Source organism: Anopheles arabiensis, chromosome 2 (assembly GCF_016920715.1).
Source record: "Anopheles arabiensis isolate DONGOLA chromosome 2, AaraD3, whole genome shotgun sequence".
NCBI classification, from domain to species: Eukaryota; Metazoa; Arthropoda; class Insecta; order Diptera; family Culicidae; genus Anopheles; species Anopheles arabiensis.
This window is the reverse complement of record NC_053517.1, coordinates 92,359,396-92,379,441: the sequence shown is the minus strand read 5'-3', so window position 1 is coordinate 92,379,441 and position 20,046 is coordinate 92,359,396. Positions and strand designations below refer to the sequence as shown.

General features: G+C 43.6%; 1 protein-coding gene across 10 annotated transcripts in view; it reads left to right on the top strand.

Moving 5' to 3' along the window:
- Nucleotides 1–20,046, top strand: part of LOC120900326 (collagen alpha-1(XVIII) chain) — a 240,935-nt gene that overhangs the window by 29,731 nt on the left and 191,158 nt on the right. The window contains exons 1-2 of one of the 10 annotated variants that reach the window (XM_040307233.1): nucleotides 15,902–15,989; nucleotides 18,798–19,281. The exons of 8 other annotated variants lie outside the window; for them this stretch is intronic. In XM_040307233.1, the coding sequence (XP_040163167.1) occupies nucleotides 19,277–19,281 (5 nt within the window). In that variant the 5' untranslated portion in view covers nucleotides 15,902–15,989; nucleotides 18,798–19,276. Of the gene's footprint in view, nucleotides 1–15,901; nucleotides 15,994–18,797; nucleotides 19,282–20,046 lie in introns of those variants that run through there. One more of the 10 variants, XM_040307243.1, reaches the window with a different exon arrangement.

Sequence of the window (20,046 nt, the reverse complement as noted above, 5' to 3'; positions counted from 1 at the left end):
CGTAATTGGCATTCATCGAATTTGAAGTCCGCACAACCCAATCCACAGCACAATCCTGCATGTTTTGAGGGGTTTGGATTAGTTTGTACAGTAGCCAACTGGTACCCATGTTGCACAATCTCGACATACACACAGTTCCACACAAGGTTCCTCTTCGGCAAATTGTGCAATTCCGATGCACTCTTGCCCTTCCCTAATGGATGGACATTTGTTGGACAAGCAAAAACGCTTCCCCTATTGAACTGCTGCACTGTGTACGGTTCGTTTCGTTCGTGGCCCCACACAGTGTATGTTCGTCACAGCAGATTGGCATGTCTGAGGAGGGAGGAAAAACACCAACCATGGGGGTGATCATAAATTATTCCAAGCTTCCACTGTCGTGCTGGGAAGCGTGTTTGTCAGAATGGTGACATTTGACTTATGGTTCTATGGGTAGCCCTCTGGTGACTTGCATCTCTCGCAAGTCGCCTACCAGGGCAGAACTGACTGCAGGAATGCGTGGTGCTGGTGTGGTGTGTGCCGTTTGAAGCATTATTGTTATTTTGCTTTTTATTCGTAGCACATTCTTAGAGGTGGTACATGGCTCAGAATTTGATCTGGGACACTTCCTCTGGTGCAGTCAACGGACAGTGGATCGACGGCTGTCAAATATTTTTTGTGTGTTGAAGGAATGCATTAGATTTGCTTATAAAAGGTCAGTCAGTCACACACAGTCTCCAGTTAAAAGGATCGTGATACTAACCAATATGGTGGTAGTTTTACTAATTTAACTAAATTTAAAAAAAATAATAATGAAAAAAAGTGCAGAGTTGAAAAATACATGTTCTATGTGCCTTTTGATTTTTTCATTTGATTTTTCTATTAGATACATCATCAAGTAGGTTGGTAAATAGTATTGTTTGTAGCATTTTATTGAATTATTGTCACCAAGCTTTTGGACAACCACACAATCCACAGTGCCAGAATCGTTTGTTGCACTGGTTCAGCATTACACAGCGATTGCACCTTCTTACCGAGGTGGTTTGTACCACTTCTTCCGCGTGCTTCCTACAACCGGGCGGGGTATGTGTGTGTGTGTGTCCTGCCTGATGTACGTATATTGTCGTCTCATCAACCCGCCCGTACGTGTTCGGACTTGCTTATCATAGCATCCCGCTGAGTGCAATATTTTACATATCGAGGGACGAGATGACGAGATTGGTTCGTGTTGCGAATGTGGCTTGGTTTTTTGTTTAGTTTCTGAAAATGGACACGATCACGGGCAGAATGTTCGGTGAACCGTTTTATTCGAGTAGTTGCAATTTTTTTTCGATGATTCCATACCATGCGAGTGTCTTTCGGTTTAAAGAAACTAGATTGCACATAGAGAGCGTGCTTTGTCGTAAAAAGCTCGTTTAGGATTTTTTTTCCTTAGCAACGGTGACAACGGTTCACAACCTCGATTGAAGGTTTTAAACGATGAGACAGAGGGGGCACGGTTCTTGTGATTTTGTACAAACGCACACAGAGCGTTGTGCTTTTTTCGGGCGAAATTTCATTCTCAATATTTGTCCAGCTATGCCATCTGTCAGTAGTTTCGTGTTTGTTTTGATTTTCGCACTGTAAAGAAAACCACTGCAACCGAAGAAAAGCCAGCTGACGGCATAGAGTTAGACGTGATTTTACAGAGATCAGAACCATTGCCGTGTGAGAGCGATTTACGAGCGTTTTTTTGTGGTATTGTACCAAAAGAAGAGGAGGGAAACAAATCTCAAAGAAATGGTGTTTGCGAAACTCCCCATCCGCGTACATCAGCATTGCAATAAATGTCAATGTTAGGTACGATACGAATAGGTACGAGCATTAAAGCCGAGTCTCCTTCGACTTGAAATGTAAAGTTGTTGTATTTTTGTTAAAAAAAAAGCAACTGAAAGTACTTATTTGTCGATTTATTCAAACAATCGGTTTTGCGGTAAATGCTGCCGCGTCTGCTTGATTCGCTGTACCTTGATTGTTAGACCGGGTTTGGCTTAAACAAATAAGCAAAAGAGAGAAACATCATTCTCTTCAAACAGCACTTGCACGACGAGCATATAAATCAACGCAAATCGACCGTCTGCAGTTGAGCCGTGAGCGGTAAAGTTTGTGCGCATTAAAAAACAACTTTTGTCCATCTGGGTGGCGGCCACCCTGCACCGCGCGTTCTAAGAAACGAAAGCTTTGCTTTTATTCTTCTGTATCAGAGTGTTTTTTTGCCTTCTTTGCTGCTGTTGCTGCTGCCATTTTGTTTTACTCACGGTTCAGTGATGGGGAAGGGCCATGTGTTGTGACAGTACTGTGGTTCTGTCTGATCGCTCTTTCGTGGTCGCATGATTGCATTTAGCAATATAGAGCAGGGGTTGAATTATTGGTATTTTCTTTCCCTGTAGTATTGGTATTGTAAGCGATATTATATTTGTTCTGGGGATATGTTTTTGATCTTGAAAAATGTAAAAAAAAACAAAAGAAACAAGATTTTAAAAAAATTGTAAACATGGTTTACGGGCAGCAAGTCGTGCCCTTTTTTGTTGATATTATTACTTAGTTTTATTGTTTGCCGTTTTTTCATGAACGGAAACCAATAGTTGATTGTAAAAATCTGGTACAAAATACGAAACTGCCTTTGAAAGTTATAGATCGTTAAAAAGAAACAATCACGTTTAACAACACAGCAAAAACGCATCAACAAATAATCACACAAAACATGGCGTAGAAGTAATTGGCTTTATTTGAAAACTTCACTAAAGTCGTTTCACCACAGCGTATGCCCGCCCTGCGCTAAAACTACCGTCAAACTGTGGTCAGCAGCCGGTGCAGAGCGAGTAAAAACCAAACAAAGCGTGTGTGCACATCGATAACGACAAACTTTTGCCTATGAAAAATAAACAACCCCAAATTGAACCCGGTTCGAGTACGGAGTTTTAGGAAGGATAAAAACAAGTTCGACTCACCTCAACAGTTTTGCCGGATAGCAGAGTGGTACCGAAAACCTACCAGTAACCTCACTATTTGCATCGAGTGCTACACTACTACTGCACCGGGCCGTCCGAGTTGCGTTTGGTGTGAAAGTTTTATTCACCTAAATGGATACGAAAAGGGCTGCTGCAGCAGCACCACAACACCGTCCGTCGTTTTGTTGATGGATGATAAATTTTTCAAGCACACCTCAATTTCTCTCACTCTCTCTCACTCTGCCCAAAGTCTTCCCTAGGGGGCTTTTAAAGTCTCTTGCTTTTTTTTTGTGCTACAGGAACTATAACGTTTCGATTGTTCGATCACGGCACCGCGGGTGTGTATGATTCGATTTTTCACTCTCAACTACGGACGGCTAAACTGGCTGGCCGTGTTTGCGCCTGGCGGCAATCGATGCAATCAGGTTTGCGCACGCTTTAATCAAAGCGCACTAGCGGAAAGAGCAATTGACCGAAATGGGGAATGATAAAGGCGCCAACGTGGTAAATGTTTTCCGTTACTGTAGGGGTCTACACCTACTTTTTATCTATGTGTTTTTGTATCTGCTCTCCATTCACTGCTATTGTGTTGGCACTGGTTGAATAGCAGATGCAACTGTAATGTGCGTGTGTGTGGGTGTACCGGAGTAGAAAAACGAGCCAATATTTCCAGCGCGCTGAACAGTGTGGATGAATTGATAATTAAATATTGTAGTAGGTAGCGGTGGGGAAGGAAGTAAGAAAGGCAGGAAAAGACAATAACATACCCTGGGGAAGGGTCTGGTGGTGGTTATGTAGTTACTGTTATTAAAAACTAACTGAAAGCGACAAAAAAACAATACAAAAACATGTAACATGAATGCGGTGTAAAGCCACAACGGTATCGCGATGTCAATAAATCATTGTAAAACATTATCGAAATGAAATGAAATGTTAATAAGAGAGAAGCATCCCTTTTCATCCATTTTTTGTTCATGTTTTTCATTGTCGGTTGTGAGCAAAGAAGTGTGTTGCAATTACCGTCCCCAGCTGAATATGGTAATCGTTGGTTTGCATACATTTTGGCGCACATAGCACGTGGTTGCCCCGTTTTAAACGAATCGTGGCAAACCGTTAAAATTCGCTCTCTCCATCTCTGCGAGGAGGTGCGTGACGCTCACGGCTAAATTGTGTGTTTGTGAGTGTGCGGCGGGAGTCTCGCGAGAGGGTGAGCAGCAGATGAGAGCACTCATGAGGTGAGCGATTGCAGTGAGGTACAATTTCACCGTTCTGGCTCACTGACAGAGCAGAAAGAGGGGGAGCTTACAGTTTCTTGTGTGCATACTTATTTCACAACTGCTGCGTCTTTATTAAAAATAAGCAAGAATCATACATTTTAAATGCAGCAGCCTGTGTTGGTTTTGCTCAAAATTTATTTTTTAACGCTTCTTTATGTTAAAGGCAGCTTCTCGGTGCGTCTTTTATCCCGCGTGGGATGTATTTGTACCGATGAAAGTGTCTGAGGGTGGGCGATTTACCGGTCGGTACACGTTCAAAACATTTGCATAATTTTGGCGTAAGCGAAATAAAGCCGAAAGAATTACAAGAAAAAAGGACCTGCAAAAAGGTACGAAAACAATGAACCATAAAAAAGCGTGTAGCTTTTGACGCCATCACTGTTGCCACGAGCCTTTAATCAATTTAATTGCGGAGCGGCATCTGATTGAGGTGCTAGCTGGAACGTCGTAAAGCGAAGCGGGGCGTTGGGTTGCATGGGATAGGAATGCACAAATTCCAAGGACCGTTTAGTGTTGTGCTTAACGTATTGGTAATTGAAATGGAAATCAACAGGCCTGGTTGGTGTAATTGAATTTGGAGAAACCCTTTCAATCGATGGGTCCCCCGCTTTTAATGCACCTTGCAGGCGTTATCTAATAGGATAATTATGATGTACAGTATCATTGAAAGTTAACAATTGATGAGGACAGTTGTTTTGGCTAATGGGTGATGAAGTAGCATTGGAATGTGTTAATGAAGGATTTATTAATTCATTTAATATTCTTATTCGAAAAGATTGAAACAGAAGAGATTAGATTGTTGTTAAATTTCTAATATTGGCTTCCATTGAACGTTAAACAAACTCTCTTAACGATTTTTTTGCAACTTTCAATATCAAAGCGGGGAATAGGTTAATAGATTATTTGTATTGTTGCTCAAATCGTCAGAATAAGCCATATAATCTCCATAAAGACTTAATTGTTAGCTACAATTTAATAATGTCATTACCATTCTGTTTAAAAATACAAGATAAAATATTGATATCTTTGAAGTTTAAAGATCTTATAAATTATTTTGTTATTTTAAGTTATACATTATTTTGTCAAAATGCTACTCAGATGCGCTTCACATGACATTGTCCCAGCTTTTGACCTATCGGACCATCCCAGCGCAAGAAAGTTATCAAAAAGCTACCGAATGGAATTCATTTTACATCAGCCCTTTTCACCTGCTTGGTGTGGCTTTTCATCATCCATCGATTCATCCATTCATGGGTGGTGTTTTAAAGGCGACCGTGATCATAATTACACCGTCAGAAGTGTCAATATACACCGTTGTAGAGCATTTTTGTTATCCAGGATCCCTTTGATCATTCCCGAGGCTGCGTTCTCGTGCACGGTAGTCGCACTTAATCAACCAGCACCACCAGCATTGCATCATGCGTGGAATCATATGTGATGCAGGGCTTCAGCTTAACACATTTTGCGAGTGTTATACCGACATTTTCCCTGGCCGCTGTACCCGGATGAACAATGTAAGGAACATTTTTCAATTAAGGTATAACCCAGCGCAAAGGTGAAGCACAATGTTTTACGCGTTAATGAAGGCTAGCACAATCACACACGTGTCGGTGTACCGGGCTTGGTTCAGTTTTAATAACATTCCCAACAATGTACCCTGTTGCGCTCTGCATGACCTACCTCTCGCTCGCTAACGCTGGCTGGCGCGTTTGGCTGAAAAGAGTATTATGTGGACCAGCGAATAGGGTTTAATGTTTGGGTTGGTGTGGGCAGACATAAAATTGGCCAATGCTACGTAGAGTTTGATGGAGTTTTCCTGCGTGCCTTTCCACCGAACTGTTCGAGGTTCGTTGTGGTGGAGGACCAAGGTTTTGACCAAGCGTATAGAACAGGTTTGTTTCCCGTCGTACTCTGCGATTCGATGTACGGACGCGTCCGAAAACCATTGTGTGAATATGGTTTCAATTAAAAAGTGCGCACGTTCGGAAGCCGTGCCGAGAGGATTGTTATGATTGAAATGACTTCGGGTTGCAGAGTGCGGGAAAGGAAACGGTTCGAACCATAGACTAACGACCGTCGGCAATGGTCGTAAATTGGGCTAATGTTTCTAGAATGAAGGGGGCCAGTTGTGCTAAAGCAGCAGCATTCTTTGCTGCGTGAATCATCGGTGAGTGTGTGTATGTAGGTTGATGAGCATTTTTACACCATTTCTTAGAAAGCAAAACGTATTTCGATGGGTGTGTTGGCCTAGGGCGCAATGAGAACCGTTTGCTGTGTTTTGGTAATCATGGAAAGATATTTTATTTTGCTTAATCTGTGGCTTTTTTTAGACCAGCCAACGGAGCAATTTAATAATTGAGTGGGTTTGGAAGAAAAGAACATGCATCATTTACTTAGTCATTCAATTTTAATAATTGTATGCTTTCGCGAGAAACTGAACATTAGATTATAAGGTTATGTAGCATAGTTGGATTTGACTATTAAATGAATTGAATTAAAATGATAATTTCTTTCCATAATATGTATGTGTAAGAAAACGTACTCAGAACTTTTATTGCAGTTTAGAAATTCGAGATGAAAAGATTAAGTTTATTTAATGTTTAATTCAATGTAGGGCAGACATGTCAAATGGGCGGCCCCGAGGGTCCTGTATGCTGCCCGTGACGATACAAAGTTATGAATATTCTAATATATATTTGAAATAGAACAGCTTTAGCACTGACAATCTGGCTAATACAGCGTCCCGCGAAATGATTTTCGGGTTAACAAGTGGCCCACCGAACACATGAGTTTGACACATCTGATCTATTGTTTAAAGCTTCGACAAGAAAAAAAAAACAATCAAAGAGCATAGGCGAACTGGTTTAACAAAATTACTATGTGCATTCCTAAGCCATTTTTATATGTATCTGGGACTAATTAGGTTTTTATCTAATGGACAATTCAAAGAATTTACATGGAACACATTTAGGATAATTATGTCGCTACAGCGACAACATTCAGGCAAAACGACTGTTCTTGTGGTGTCATCTACAACTTTTTTGCAAAATTACAGAACAATCCTCAACATGAATAATGGCAAATATTCATAAAAAAGGAGCATGAATTGGATCGTCGATCATGCCCTTGCAGCTGTATGTTTTTTAGACAACTTTGGGCAAAAGGCAGGGTTGATCATCTATATGTTAACGTTAGACTTTGTCTTCGTCTTGCTAATTTCAGATGTATAGGAATTTGAACATCAGAATCTGTTCCATTGCAAACAGTAGTTTAACCATACGCTCAACGGAAAGATTGAAGTCGATATCGGCGGCCTTGTGCTAGTTTTCCCAATGCAACCATAAACTAAGCACCAATGTGGCTCACGAACGTCGCTATGTCTCCAAGGCTTAGCGATTATTTGCCATCACATGAGCACAGAGCACATGACGAATGGCCTTGTCTTTCCGCAACACACAATGTAAATTGTTGCATGCATGGCACCATGTTTGCGCTTTTTGCAATATATAAAAACACACACAAAAAGAGAGAAACTAATAATAACGTCATTTCTATGACATCAACGGGTGAAACTGTCGCCATCATTGAAGTGGTGGAACCTGTCATATGAAATCATCAAACCTACCGCTAAGAACAGAGAATGGGGGACATCGATTTAGATCCGAAGTCGTCCCCACCTTATCCTCCCGAGATCTGATCGTTTATGCAAATGAATCGCTATGCTATTGCACCCGGTGTGTCAGAAGCAGAGCGAATGTGCGCGTTCGATTATTCATCCGATGCAGGAGGGGACAGCCTCGATTTAACCCATCGCCACCCGCCCGGCAGGCAAAACAACCAGTGACGAGATCAAAAAGGGCTCTCGTGTTGCAGGCCCGCACAGACGTCTAAGACGTCTGAATCACGATGCCGCCCGGGCGATAATTACGAGACATTCTTGCGGGCGATGTCATCAAAGCACGCGGGTTCACACAAACCGGGAGACCGTGTGCGTGACGCATGTGTGAGTACATGTGGCGAGGTGGCCGAGCGGAACGGCTGAAAGACCCAGTCCTTCAGGGCGCCGGTGGAAGGTCCAACGAATTTCGGGTTCCCTCAACGCAACCGGCGCAAACGCACATGTGGCCCCAATAAAGGCAGATTTATTGCCGCTTTCATAGTTTTCACTCGATGTCGCTGGAGCCGCCTGTCCGCCCTGTGTTCTCGCTTCCAATCACATTGTTCCCTCCCGCCGTCCGCTTGTGTCCATGTGTCGACAGTGCGAGACGCACTCCCGGGCGGACGTCCAGGCGTCGACATAATTAGCACACATGTTTTCCGTTCCGGTAATTTCCCAGTGGGAAGATTTATCATTTCCTACCGATCGCATAAATTGGATTAATGTTGCGCAAAATTTCATCGACCTGGAAAGTGTCCGGACACTTCTTGGTGCCTCGAAAGTGTGTCTGTGTGTGTAGGTGTGCGGCCGGATATCGTTCGGTGGATTTAAAGCAAAAGTCTTCCTACGGATCGATAACGATACCCGCCCGTCCTCCGTCCCATGGTTTATGAGTCATGGTCAAGTTTGGTAGTCGTCGGCGTCGTCCTATTTCTAACGCACACACATACACACATACTCATTGTTACTCCCTTTGTCTTGGAGGAAGGTGAAAAGCAATGCCGACCGTCGTCTCGACCGACTATTTTTAGCGCACCACAAGCGGCACCACTCGAGAGGGAAGAAACATCGTTTCCAGAAGATGCTGGCACCACTATCACCTGAACGTTCCCTGTGGTTTGCTCCGGGGAGGGAGGCATTTGATGGGTACTGGGAGGGTGTATGGAGTGTATGTATGTGCGTGTGTCTGTAGTGCAGAAAACCGCACGGTGAGCACAGCACTGTCGACTCCATTTGCTAACACTCCATCACACTGCAACCTGAGGATGTTGGGAGTTTCTTTGAATGAACTTGTTTGCATGCACTTGGAACGCAAGAGCAACATGCCAGCAGCATTGGTTCCACTGGTCCTTCAGCACATTCTTCATCGTCCAGAGAGTGGACCAACAAATCTTCACTGTAATCTGGCTCGTTATCGTATCACTGAATCCGTGTGCTAACCGGGGCCTTGGAGCACCTGCAAGCTACGAAGTTGTCAGACTTGTCACATGCAATGTTCTCGATATCCAATTATTACTGTGTGCTCTGTAAGTGATTGACCTATGGTCTGTCAGGAGCCATAGGTGGTAAGTTTTAATGAAGGACTGTCAATGTATGTACATCACTCAATAGAATCATGCCGATTACAATGCCATTCCCAAAACAATGTCGAATGAAGTTCATATTTCGTTTTGTTGATGAACTTTTTGAAGCATTGACTTTGCGTACAGCTTCAGGAAGATACAATGCCGTGCCCATTATAATCTTCATTATCCACATAAGGCTAAAATCAACAAAAACATCTGTTGTTATGCATTTTATCTGCTTGTCTGATGCGCTCTTTCTCCATTATATTGCACAATATTTGATGCCTTCCGTTTCTTCCTGAGTTATGGGCTCTATTATTGTAGCCGAAATGATGTACTGTGTTTGTTTCCATCCATGCTTTCAGCGTATGCGAAAGAGCACAGGTGCTGAGTACGACCCGATGTATGTCATAACAAGAGCGAGCTCAAATTTCAATCGACTTTCTATGATCTAACCGTCAGCGACAAACAAAACCCCTCACTTTATCCTACATCCTACTCCTCTCCTACACTTTCTCTCTCTGCCTCTCTGCTAAACATACACACCGTTGTAAGTGAATCCACTCGAAACGAGAATGCATCCTCATGCACCCCGACAGAGTGTCACAGCACCGCTGGTGCCATCTGGGTGGGTGGCTTTTAATTTCACCTTTATAACCGTAGAACGCTCTTTAATGGGTTTATATCCTTTTCCTTCCGAGTCATGTGTCATCGGATTGTGTGGTCTGGCAGGCAAACGGGTAGCAGGCAAAAGTGAAAGCCGCAACGGTTGCCACCGTACCGTACTGCACCGGAGGTTAATGTAATAAGTGTCTGTGCCGGTGAGAGCATCCGCTCGTTTCGGCGATGTTTGTTCTTGGCCAGGATAAGCAAAATTGCGCCTCCTCCCTAGAGCTAGAGTGTGGCACTTTTGCAGGACAGAACGACTTCAAAGCCGCACGCGGCGCTCTGTTGAATGTGTCCAATTTTTGGGAGCCGAACCCGCACAACCGATTCTTTTCCACTCCGGAAGCGCACGCCGGGTCTCTACGCACGACGACGTCTCATTTCGTTTCTGACATTTCATTATGTGGCTCGGTTGGAACCGTTGACATCATCAAAAGCTTTCGCCCTAGCCGGTCTTAAGGTAAGGATGGGGAAAAAATCTTCATTTGTTTGTTCGCTTTCCTCGTCATCATCATCATCATCATCAGCTGTTTCTTCCTGGAACGTTCAAGCTGCGTTGCTCGAATCACGGCCGACCGGTCGGGGTTCTGGTCGATTGGCCCACGTACGGCAGGAACTGAACAGAGCGGCGACCCACAGTTAGTGGTCACATTTGAGGGAGCCCCATTTCGCAGTGGGCAGATGAAAAGCGTCGCACTGTTGCTGTTGTGTGCTCGTCAGTGTGGGGGAGCTTTTTTGTCTGCTGCCTCGAAACAAGAACCTTTTGGTGGTGCGATGGTTCGAACGGCGAAGGCACAAAAACTGCTGACAATTGCGCTTGGTAACCGTACAGAAGGATGAAGCTTGGAGGATTTCAACTCTCTTTCTCGCTCTCTCTCTCTCTCGCTCGGGAAAATCTCTTGGGAAACGAGCTTTTACTCCACTGGTCTCGCTTCGGACAGAGTGTTACGAGGATGCTGCTGCTACTGGGTGGCGTTATCTTTGGAATCGAGAGTGAAAAGGAGATTTGTTTTTGGCCCCAGGAAAAGTGTTCCCATTTATAGAACTACAACGTTCCTTACACGGGTATAGAAAAAGTGATGAGTTTACACGTTCCCTGGCACTTTGGTGGCTATGGAAAGCACACAGGTCAGCTGATTCATTTGTTCGGGTACACTTGTCAATGAAACAACCATTTTATCGTGACATTTGGGACATGCATTATGGGGAAAAAGTGTATGAAACGCGCTAATTGAATAGATCGGCTGGAATGATGGGGCGCGTGTCTGTGTGGTCAAGCTGACAAATGTGTATTTATTAAAATTACACTGATATTTAAATTGAAGCTCGTAACCGAGCATAGTTCAATTGAAGCTAATGGAATGAATTTTATTGAATTAATATTGCTAAATCTAATAATCGCTTTGAAGTGTCCGAGAATCGTTTTGGTCCACGCACAATCGAAACGAACGCTTTGAAGTGTTTTTTTCTTCTATCAGTGTAAAGCGCTACAAATTCAATTTTGGGTTATAAATTGCGCTGCATGTTTGCAAAATTATGTGAAATGACGTTACTACTTTAACAGCCTTAACTTGAACAGCCTAGCATGTGAAGATCAAACGCATACTTTAGTATATTCAAACTGCCGGTAGAGTTTAGTTTAAATTTCTCTTGATCTATTGTTTTAATTTACCCAAATCATTGCAGTTTATCGGCTTTGATAGACATTTGAATAGATCATCAAAATGACTAACGGAACTTCAAGGCAATATTTTGATCCATTCAAATTGTAATATGCTAGTTTTTTTTAATAAGTATATTGTTAATTAGTGTACAAATTTCATGTGGCTGACCTTTCAATCCGATGATCGACCCGATGTTACTGAAGCATGGATTTCCCAAAAATTTTACATAATATGAAGTACAGTTGAAGTTACGTAAAGAGTTCATACACAATTTGTCTTCAATTAAGGGATGTATGTTAACAATATAGTTTTTTTATGAATAAGGATTTCCTATCATATCAAATCACATTTAGCTCAGGCTTTCTAGTTGTTTACTTCTGAGAAAAAATCACCGTTTCTCACCAACTCACCACCAACACCGTTTCTTATTACTTACTTGTCTACTTAAATATTTGACGCTACAATCGTTTTGCGGTCTTTGGCAATCCCCCATAAAGGAGAATGAGACGTTTTTTTTCGAATAGTGTAAGAATTCTTGCTTAAGGTAGTGCGGTGTTAACATCAGCTTAATCGTTTCATTTTGTACCATTTTCACAAATTTTATCAAGTATTTGTTTCTTGCTGATTGATTCAGTGTAATATCAAACAAAACTTGTTATTTTGGTTCAGAAATTTATTAGTATTTTTTTCATTACTTTTTATTTTATTTCCAATCTAAACATTCTGAAAATCCGTTTTCCACTGCTGCTCTAGGTCGATGTGTTCCGAGAATAAAATTGCACTTTACGATTGTCGCCCGGTGTTACGCAAACTGCCCATTACACTGTCCATGCGTCACCGCTTGTTGGACTCACTCTCGCTCATGCGCTCTCTCTTTCTCTCTGTTTCAGTGTTTTTTTTTTTTTTGGTTCACTTTTCCCACCGTCCGACCCATTACGCTTCAGCATTGATCGTACTGAATCCAATCCATGCTGCTCGATTTAACGGACGACCAGTTCCGATTTCGTATCGGGCACACTGCTTCCACCCAATGCCATCGACCCCCCCGCACAAAACGGCACCCGATTGTTCCTGTTTTCCCATTACACTTTAAAAGTGGAGTCCGAGTGAGCTGACGATACGATGGCCGCTGCTTGCCGGTCCGACAATAAAATAATAAAATATCCGCAACGGTCGCGCACCGGACGGACGGATGGAACGGCGCGCCGGGGTTTTCGGTTGGTTATCCACTATTGCAATATCAACCGGACTGAAGTTCGCTTAATGACACGCCAAAACTACCCTCCAATATGTGGCACGTCGTTTCACTGGGACAGTTTACTGGCCTGCAAGGAGGGCCGGAAAAAAACGACTGACCCTTTTCCCCTGTCACGACGGTGGCCATTCCTGTGTGAGGTAATGGAAATGGTGGAGAGGGAGTGAAAAATTGAGCCACAAAACGGTAGACGAAAGTCTGACCGCTCGTGCTCACCGGGCTCACATTTAAATGGCTTTAGGCGAGATCCGTTCCAATCCGACTGCTGGTCGTGCGGCTCGCTGGCAATGGCCATGCTGGCCATTGGCGGTGTTATACGATCTCTTGTTTTGCAGCGTGTGATTCTCAAGAACGCACCGGGTGTGAGTGTCTCGCACCATCGGTACGACACGATAACAAACCGTAAACATGTAATTTTATATTTTATTGTCTCTCTTTCTTCGTTAGTTTTTGTTCTCCCATATTCTGCCTTTCCGCTTTTGAGCGAGAGTTTTCCTCGGCCTCCTGCGGGAACCATTGTCAGCGGCTAGACTTTGGTCCGGCTGGTTCTGCATTTTGCGCTGCTGGCTGCAGACGGTTGCAGGTGCAGTTTTCCACACGCCCGGTAAACGGGCAGACACCACCGAACAATGGGAAAGATGGGAGGGAGTGAGGGGTGTAACCCAGACCACAGGCTTTACATGACACCCAGACGGACAAATTTGGGCCCGATGAGGAAGGAAGGATTGGTGCAGTTATACGGCTGACCACAGAAACATGGCTTGCGCAACTTCCGACCGGTTGGTGCGGTCACGTGTGTGTGTGTGTGCTCTCCGCTGTCGCTGTTTTTGGATAGATTTTCAGCCATTTTTCCGACCCGTTCGTTTGTTAAGATGTGTATTCTGTCTGTCTTTTCTTGCACTGCCCTTACGCACACACACTCACGCCGTATTTCTAAGCCGTGTGTACGCTAAGAGTTCATTCCACCCGTTACCAACCAGAACCGACCGACCGAGTGAAAGTGTAACGAACTTTTCCGTTTCTCCGGAATGCCTCGTTTCGAGTAATGCGATCTGGCTGGTGAAATAGAAACCGCAAGCTAGCCCCATTCTTAATGGACGGCTCGGGTGGGGGCGAAAACACCAACGCAACGGCGATGCACCTGGAGCTGGGCTGCAGCAGACGCTAAATCCGATTTTGGGCCTCGATCCCAGGTAGAGTGTGGAGTGGCCTGCTGCCAAACGCACGGAACTGCAATGGAGGATGTGCATTGGTGCTAAATATTAATTATATCTGGCACCGTTGTAAGCGGTGCTAATGTGACCTCATGCTCGTTTCGATGGCTCTGTGGGTGAAGTTTGCACGTTTGCGCTGGTGAGGTATGAATTATTTTATGCTTTTAAAGTGTTGTTTAGTAGTTAGGCGTGTTCAGATGAACTTTTTTGTATTTATAAAGACACCAAGGAAAAAGATGCATATGTGTATTAGTTCTGATAGATAATTTCCTGATTATATTTTCAAAAAAAAAAAAATCCCTAAAAACAGCAATAACTGATAAAAAAGAAGCTTATTGAAATGTGACAATAGTCTAAGATTTTACTCTGTTTATCTTAATTTGGTTTTAGTTCTTATTGTTGATGGAATTGAGATCAGATTGTTAGGGATCTGGCTTGCGATTGATCCATGTTTGGAACTTTTTGTTCCCTATTTAATGTTTATGTGAAGCTTAATGCTAGTATTTAGCAGCGTATGGTGTATCTCTCCCTTGTTGCAATCAATTGTTTATTTTATTGTTTCGTTAATTTATCTATATTTTATCTAATCTTTGTTTCATTTTTTTCGTCTTTAATCAACTTCTACCGGTTTTTGTTATTTGAAATATCGGAATTTACTATTTTAGTGTTATTTGAAATGATAGTTTACCAATATCGGGCTTGGTGTTGGCTATAAACAAACATACCTCATATCTTATGTGAAAGAGAGAACAATTTAATGAATATTTAAAATATTTTAATTTGCTTAAATTTAGCTTAAATTGTCGATATCTGATGTTAATAATACGAATATTCTTATCTGAATAATTTATGTGATATTTTGTACCATAAAAAAATAATTTGATTTAATTAAAAAATCTTAACAATTAATGCATACAAATATCAAATGTTTAATTAGCACATTTATTGTTTTCCCCTCTGAACGCATATCTCTCTCTCCCTTCCCAAGCAAGCTCAGCGTGTGGGTTGTGCAATTTCTCTCACATACCAAAATTCCACTGCCTCCCGTGCTGAGTGCCTCACGCGTGAGATCGGCGAGCCAAACATAAACATTGACCACGCGGTTGCTATGCTGGTTGCTATCATACCGCCCGGTGCTACTACAACCGGCATTTTTAGCATCACGCTGCATACCACTGTTTCCTCTCCTCGGCAGCTCGGTTGCTCCACCGAACAGTGAGGAGCCGGTTCCGTTTGTACTCCGCTCAGTTGAGCGCTTATTCTCCCTCAAACCTAACTCAGCTCTCTGGCCTAATCGCGCTGAGTGACTTTGAATCGACACAAGACGCACGAAAACAAATATAAGTTGCACGATATTTATAATTCAAACTGCAACATGCGCGATGTTATTGATGTAAATGATGTAATTGATAAAAATAAGTGTCTCGTTATATGGTTTCGTTTGATTAAAATAGACGTTTGAATAAATACTGTCAAGTGCTCTCCTTATCAACTGATTCTCCGGCTCCCGATTTAGCGCGCTCTCTCTCTTTCGCTCTCTTCTCACACAGCAGCACTCATTTCAAAACGCACCAAAACATTCCGTAGCATAAAGCGCTCGGCACGGCACCGTTTCAGTACATCTTCATCCACCGTTGCGGTAGGATCCTGCTGTAGCGCCACCTGCATATAGCTCTCTTTGCGTGTGTTCCAAGCAATTCTAGCTGTTCGGTCGTGTGCTGGTACGTACGTATAACGGGCTCGACCTCCCCAAGAGGGTACCGGTTCGGTGCCTAGGGAAAGGAATTGTCTAAAACAAGCGGCGTGTGAAAAAAAAGCGACGATAATCCGACAGTTGCGTTTCCGGCTGCCGGTGTAGATGGGAAAAATCAACAGAATTGTGTACGTCGTGGAAAATCGAGGGCCGGGCACAATCATTTCCAGCGCGCGTGTTCCATTCCCTCACTAAATTGCAGCACATGTCATGTCCATTACCGCGCCCTCATGGCTTGCCGCTTTGCATCGGTCAAATGCTACACCAAATCCTCCGTCCGTTCTTCCGAGCACAGGGGCCTTGCAAAAGTGAAATTTGACTGACGGCAAAAGTGAACTACCAGTGTGTGTGTGTGCGAATTTGTGTTTGTGCAGTGTTGTGTAGTGCAAATGTTTCTGCCGCCGTACGTACCACAGCGTGTGTACTACTACTGTGTGTGTGTGTCTGTGGCGATGGCGCGGACATGAATTGGCTCCACTGCATGATTGCATGTTTTCCATCGTGTTTTCCGGCTGTATCGCGCGGTTTCCCGATTTCAGCCCCGATGATGTTGCAAGTTGTCTATTGGCCTGGCGGGTGCCCAAACTGGGAGTGAAAAACAGGATACGCTCCCAATGGATTGATAAGACATGGACGGTCGGTGTCTGACTGTGGAAGAAAGTGGATGCGCGGGAGAGGCCGTCATGATTGTTGTTCGATTCGTCAATGTGTTTTTGTTGCTGCGTGAATGTGTGTTTCAATCCGTTGTGTATACCGGAATCGAAATCGGAACAGAAGGAAAAGCCCATTCTAGCGGTGGACTGGCGGAGTGGGCTTCGAATGGAAGGAAAAATTAACTTCCAAACCTCGCTTCGTGCATAGTGGTTTGTTCTTCGCTGCCACGGAAGCAATTCTCACGTCCATTCTTGGTTCCGGTTGCTCATCCTGTGTCCTGTGTGGTGGCTTCCCCTAGTCGTGGGGGGGGGGAGGAGGAGGGAAAGGAATTAAGGTAAAAGAAAAACATGATTCTTAGCGTCTTGCTGAGTGTACACTTTTTCTTCGACACAGCGCTGTGTAATCAAATCGCGTCCGCATGTAATGTGAAATTGCCTGTGAACGAAAGGTGTGGGGTGAGAGCTGGCAGGTTCCTTCATTTATCCCTGCATGTACCGAAGAGTGGGAGAAGGAACCCAGAGGAGGGAAAAATGGAAAGGAGGGAATTGTAATCAAAATCCCAAATATTCTTGGCCGGTCCGTTTCAGACAGGCCCAAATGTGTGGAAATGGCAATCTTGGCGTGGGTCCGTTGTGTGCACTCTCCAACACACTCCCCCACCCCTCCCCCCACTCCCGTGCGAACTGAATCAATTTTTCCGATGAAAGCAAGACGTAGCAGCATCGACGGCAGCGGCGCGCAGCACTTTATGTGTTGCTGGTGGAAATTAATTAGAGCAAGGGAAGCAGAAAACAAAAACTTGCAAGAGCGCAAAATGCTGCTCATCAACCATGCATGTGCGAACAAAAACTTGCAAGAGCGCAAAATGCTGCTCATCAACCATGCATGTGCGGAAGCCTGCCCTGTCCGCTTGCCCGTCCCGCCGTTTGCCAGTTTTAGTCGGGTGGAATGTGTTTGGTCGTCTGTCCGTCCCTCGCATCGATGTACCGCTGGCCAGTGTGCGTACTCACGCACTAAATGTACAAACATCCTGATTTTACCAAACGAGAGAACGTGGGAAGGCTTTCTATGTTTTGATTCTATTTCCGAGACGAGATTGATAATAATCTGCTTGCCCCGAGTGCGTCTGGGCACCGCTTGGGGAATGGTTAGCGCTATGAGAAGTTGGTTGGCGCATGATTTATACGGATTTTATACGTGCCGTGCGGTTGAGGTTTTTTTTTTTTTTAACAGGGGAAGTGGGAGCCAAACGCTTCTAGGAAATATAAATTTTCTTTTGTGAGCTGCGATAAATTAATCTGGATGTTTTTGGAATAGGAAAATACTCTAGAAAATCGACATTTTGTCACATTATTCATATGTTTAACATTTTTAAATTAACAAAATTGGTCACCATTTTAATTTTTTTTATATTTTTGGTATAAAACACTATCTAAAAACTTCTCTGAAAAACTTGCGAACATTTTTATTATATTTGGCTATTATTTCTAAAACTGTTGACCGTTTGCTACGTTATCCTTTCAAAGTTAGTTTATCAACAAACTATCATTAAACTTTTCAAACTGGTCCTTTTGGCCCCCACTGCGCCTAACGCACTCGCGTCGATCGAAAACGACACTTTCGCGCTCGTTCCGATGGTATTTTCATTTAAAATTTATTTCCTTTTCCACCACAAACCCCGGCCGGCCACCAGAATGTTCGCTCGCCCCTCGTTTCATCTAATTTTATTCCCACTTGACGCGATTTTCCCTGTGCGGAACGGAAGATTATACACTCAATCAGTTTTTCGCGCCTTATCTCGAGCGCGCCCGCTACAATGTTTAACGACCTGGACCTGGGGCTGGACCGGACTACGGGCGAGTGCGAAAACGAGTGCAATCGATGATAGAGTTATGACTCACCCCGTCTGTCTGTGGTCAGCGTGTTTTGTTGCACTGCTTAATGAATGTCTCTAGTGGCGTGAACGAAGTGGAAAAAGCAGCAATAGAAATACCCGTTTATTTCTGCGGTTCTCTCGCTCCGCGCGGCTAGTGATAAGTGAATGTTGATTCATGGTGTGTGATTTGATGCGAAAAATAATCGTTGAGTGTTTTCTGTTTTTGAATATTTTTGTGTTTTATAGCGTAAAGAAAGTGAATCATTAAAATCAGCCAGTAGGCGGCATTCATAGCTGGCGTTTTGTGGGATTTCTGTTTTTTTTCGGAGTGAAAATAAATCCCAAAAGACACAAGCGCGCATCACCCGATCCGGATAGAAAACCACCAATCGTATTGGAATAAAAATAGTAATAAAAAACGCAAGCGCCCTCACGTAACCCACTCGTCAGCTCGCACGTGCACTAAGCGCCGTGCAACGTCATCGTACGTAATAGTGAACGAGCAGCAGTAGCAGCAGCAGCAGCAGCAGAACAAAACACATCCCACCAGTCGGCGCCGGACTTTGTGTGTGCTCCACGTGGCCAGCCAGCTGTTCGCATTCGCTGGGACTGGACTGGTGTGCGCCATCGCGCAGATAACGCTCATCATTCGGGCGCAGCGGCAGCGGTTCGGGCAGCTCGACGGCAGCGGCAGGCAACGGAAGTGCATCGTCGTAAATGCTGCAATGAAGTAAGTAGCCGGCGACACTAATCTGACAAATCGCTTACTGAAGGAAATAATCAGCGCAAAAACAGACGACCAAACGAGCAGTCGTGCGCGGATGAGAGGCAAAAAGTGATCTTCATTTCTCGCTTTTCCTGCCGCCGCTACCGAAAACAACAAATGCGCGGGGGGGTTGTCGATGTTGTTTTGCTTTTTTTTCTGAATTTCCCTCATATTCTTTTCTGTCGCTCTCACTTGCTCTGTAATAAAACACCTCGTCCGGCATCCTGTGACGTTGGTAACTGGGCTGTTGTTTGCCTTTGCTTTCGGCGATGCTCGATTGGAGTTTTCCTGACCCACGGTTCCTAAAAAAAAAATGGAATAAAAAAGTATGCTGGGCTCCAAAAACAAAAGGGAGAAAAGGACAAAATGCCCTAATGCGATTAAGTGAAGGGCCGCCGATCAGGCAAGCTTCGCAGGATGCTACGGAGGCTGACAAAAAATAAAGGATAACAGTGGGGGCGGTACTTGGTGCATTGAACGGTCGTTTGTTTCACAGGATAGCGAAGGTTTAGTGGTATTTAGTTGATTTATTATTATTTTTGTTTTTATTTACAAGACTGCGCTATAAAATATTTGGCACCAAAAAATATTACTTTTTAATCTGTTTTCTATTGACAAACTCTCTCTCTAAATCGACTCGTTCTGAAATTATTATGTGTTGATTTAATAATACATTACAAAACTCAATTTATTTTTGTTTTAACATTTTTCTTCTCCAACAAAATGTTC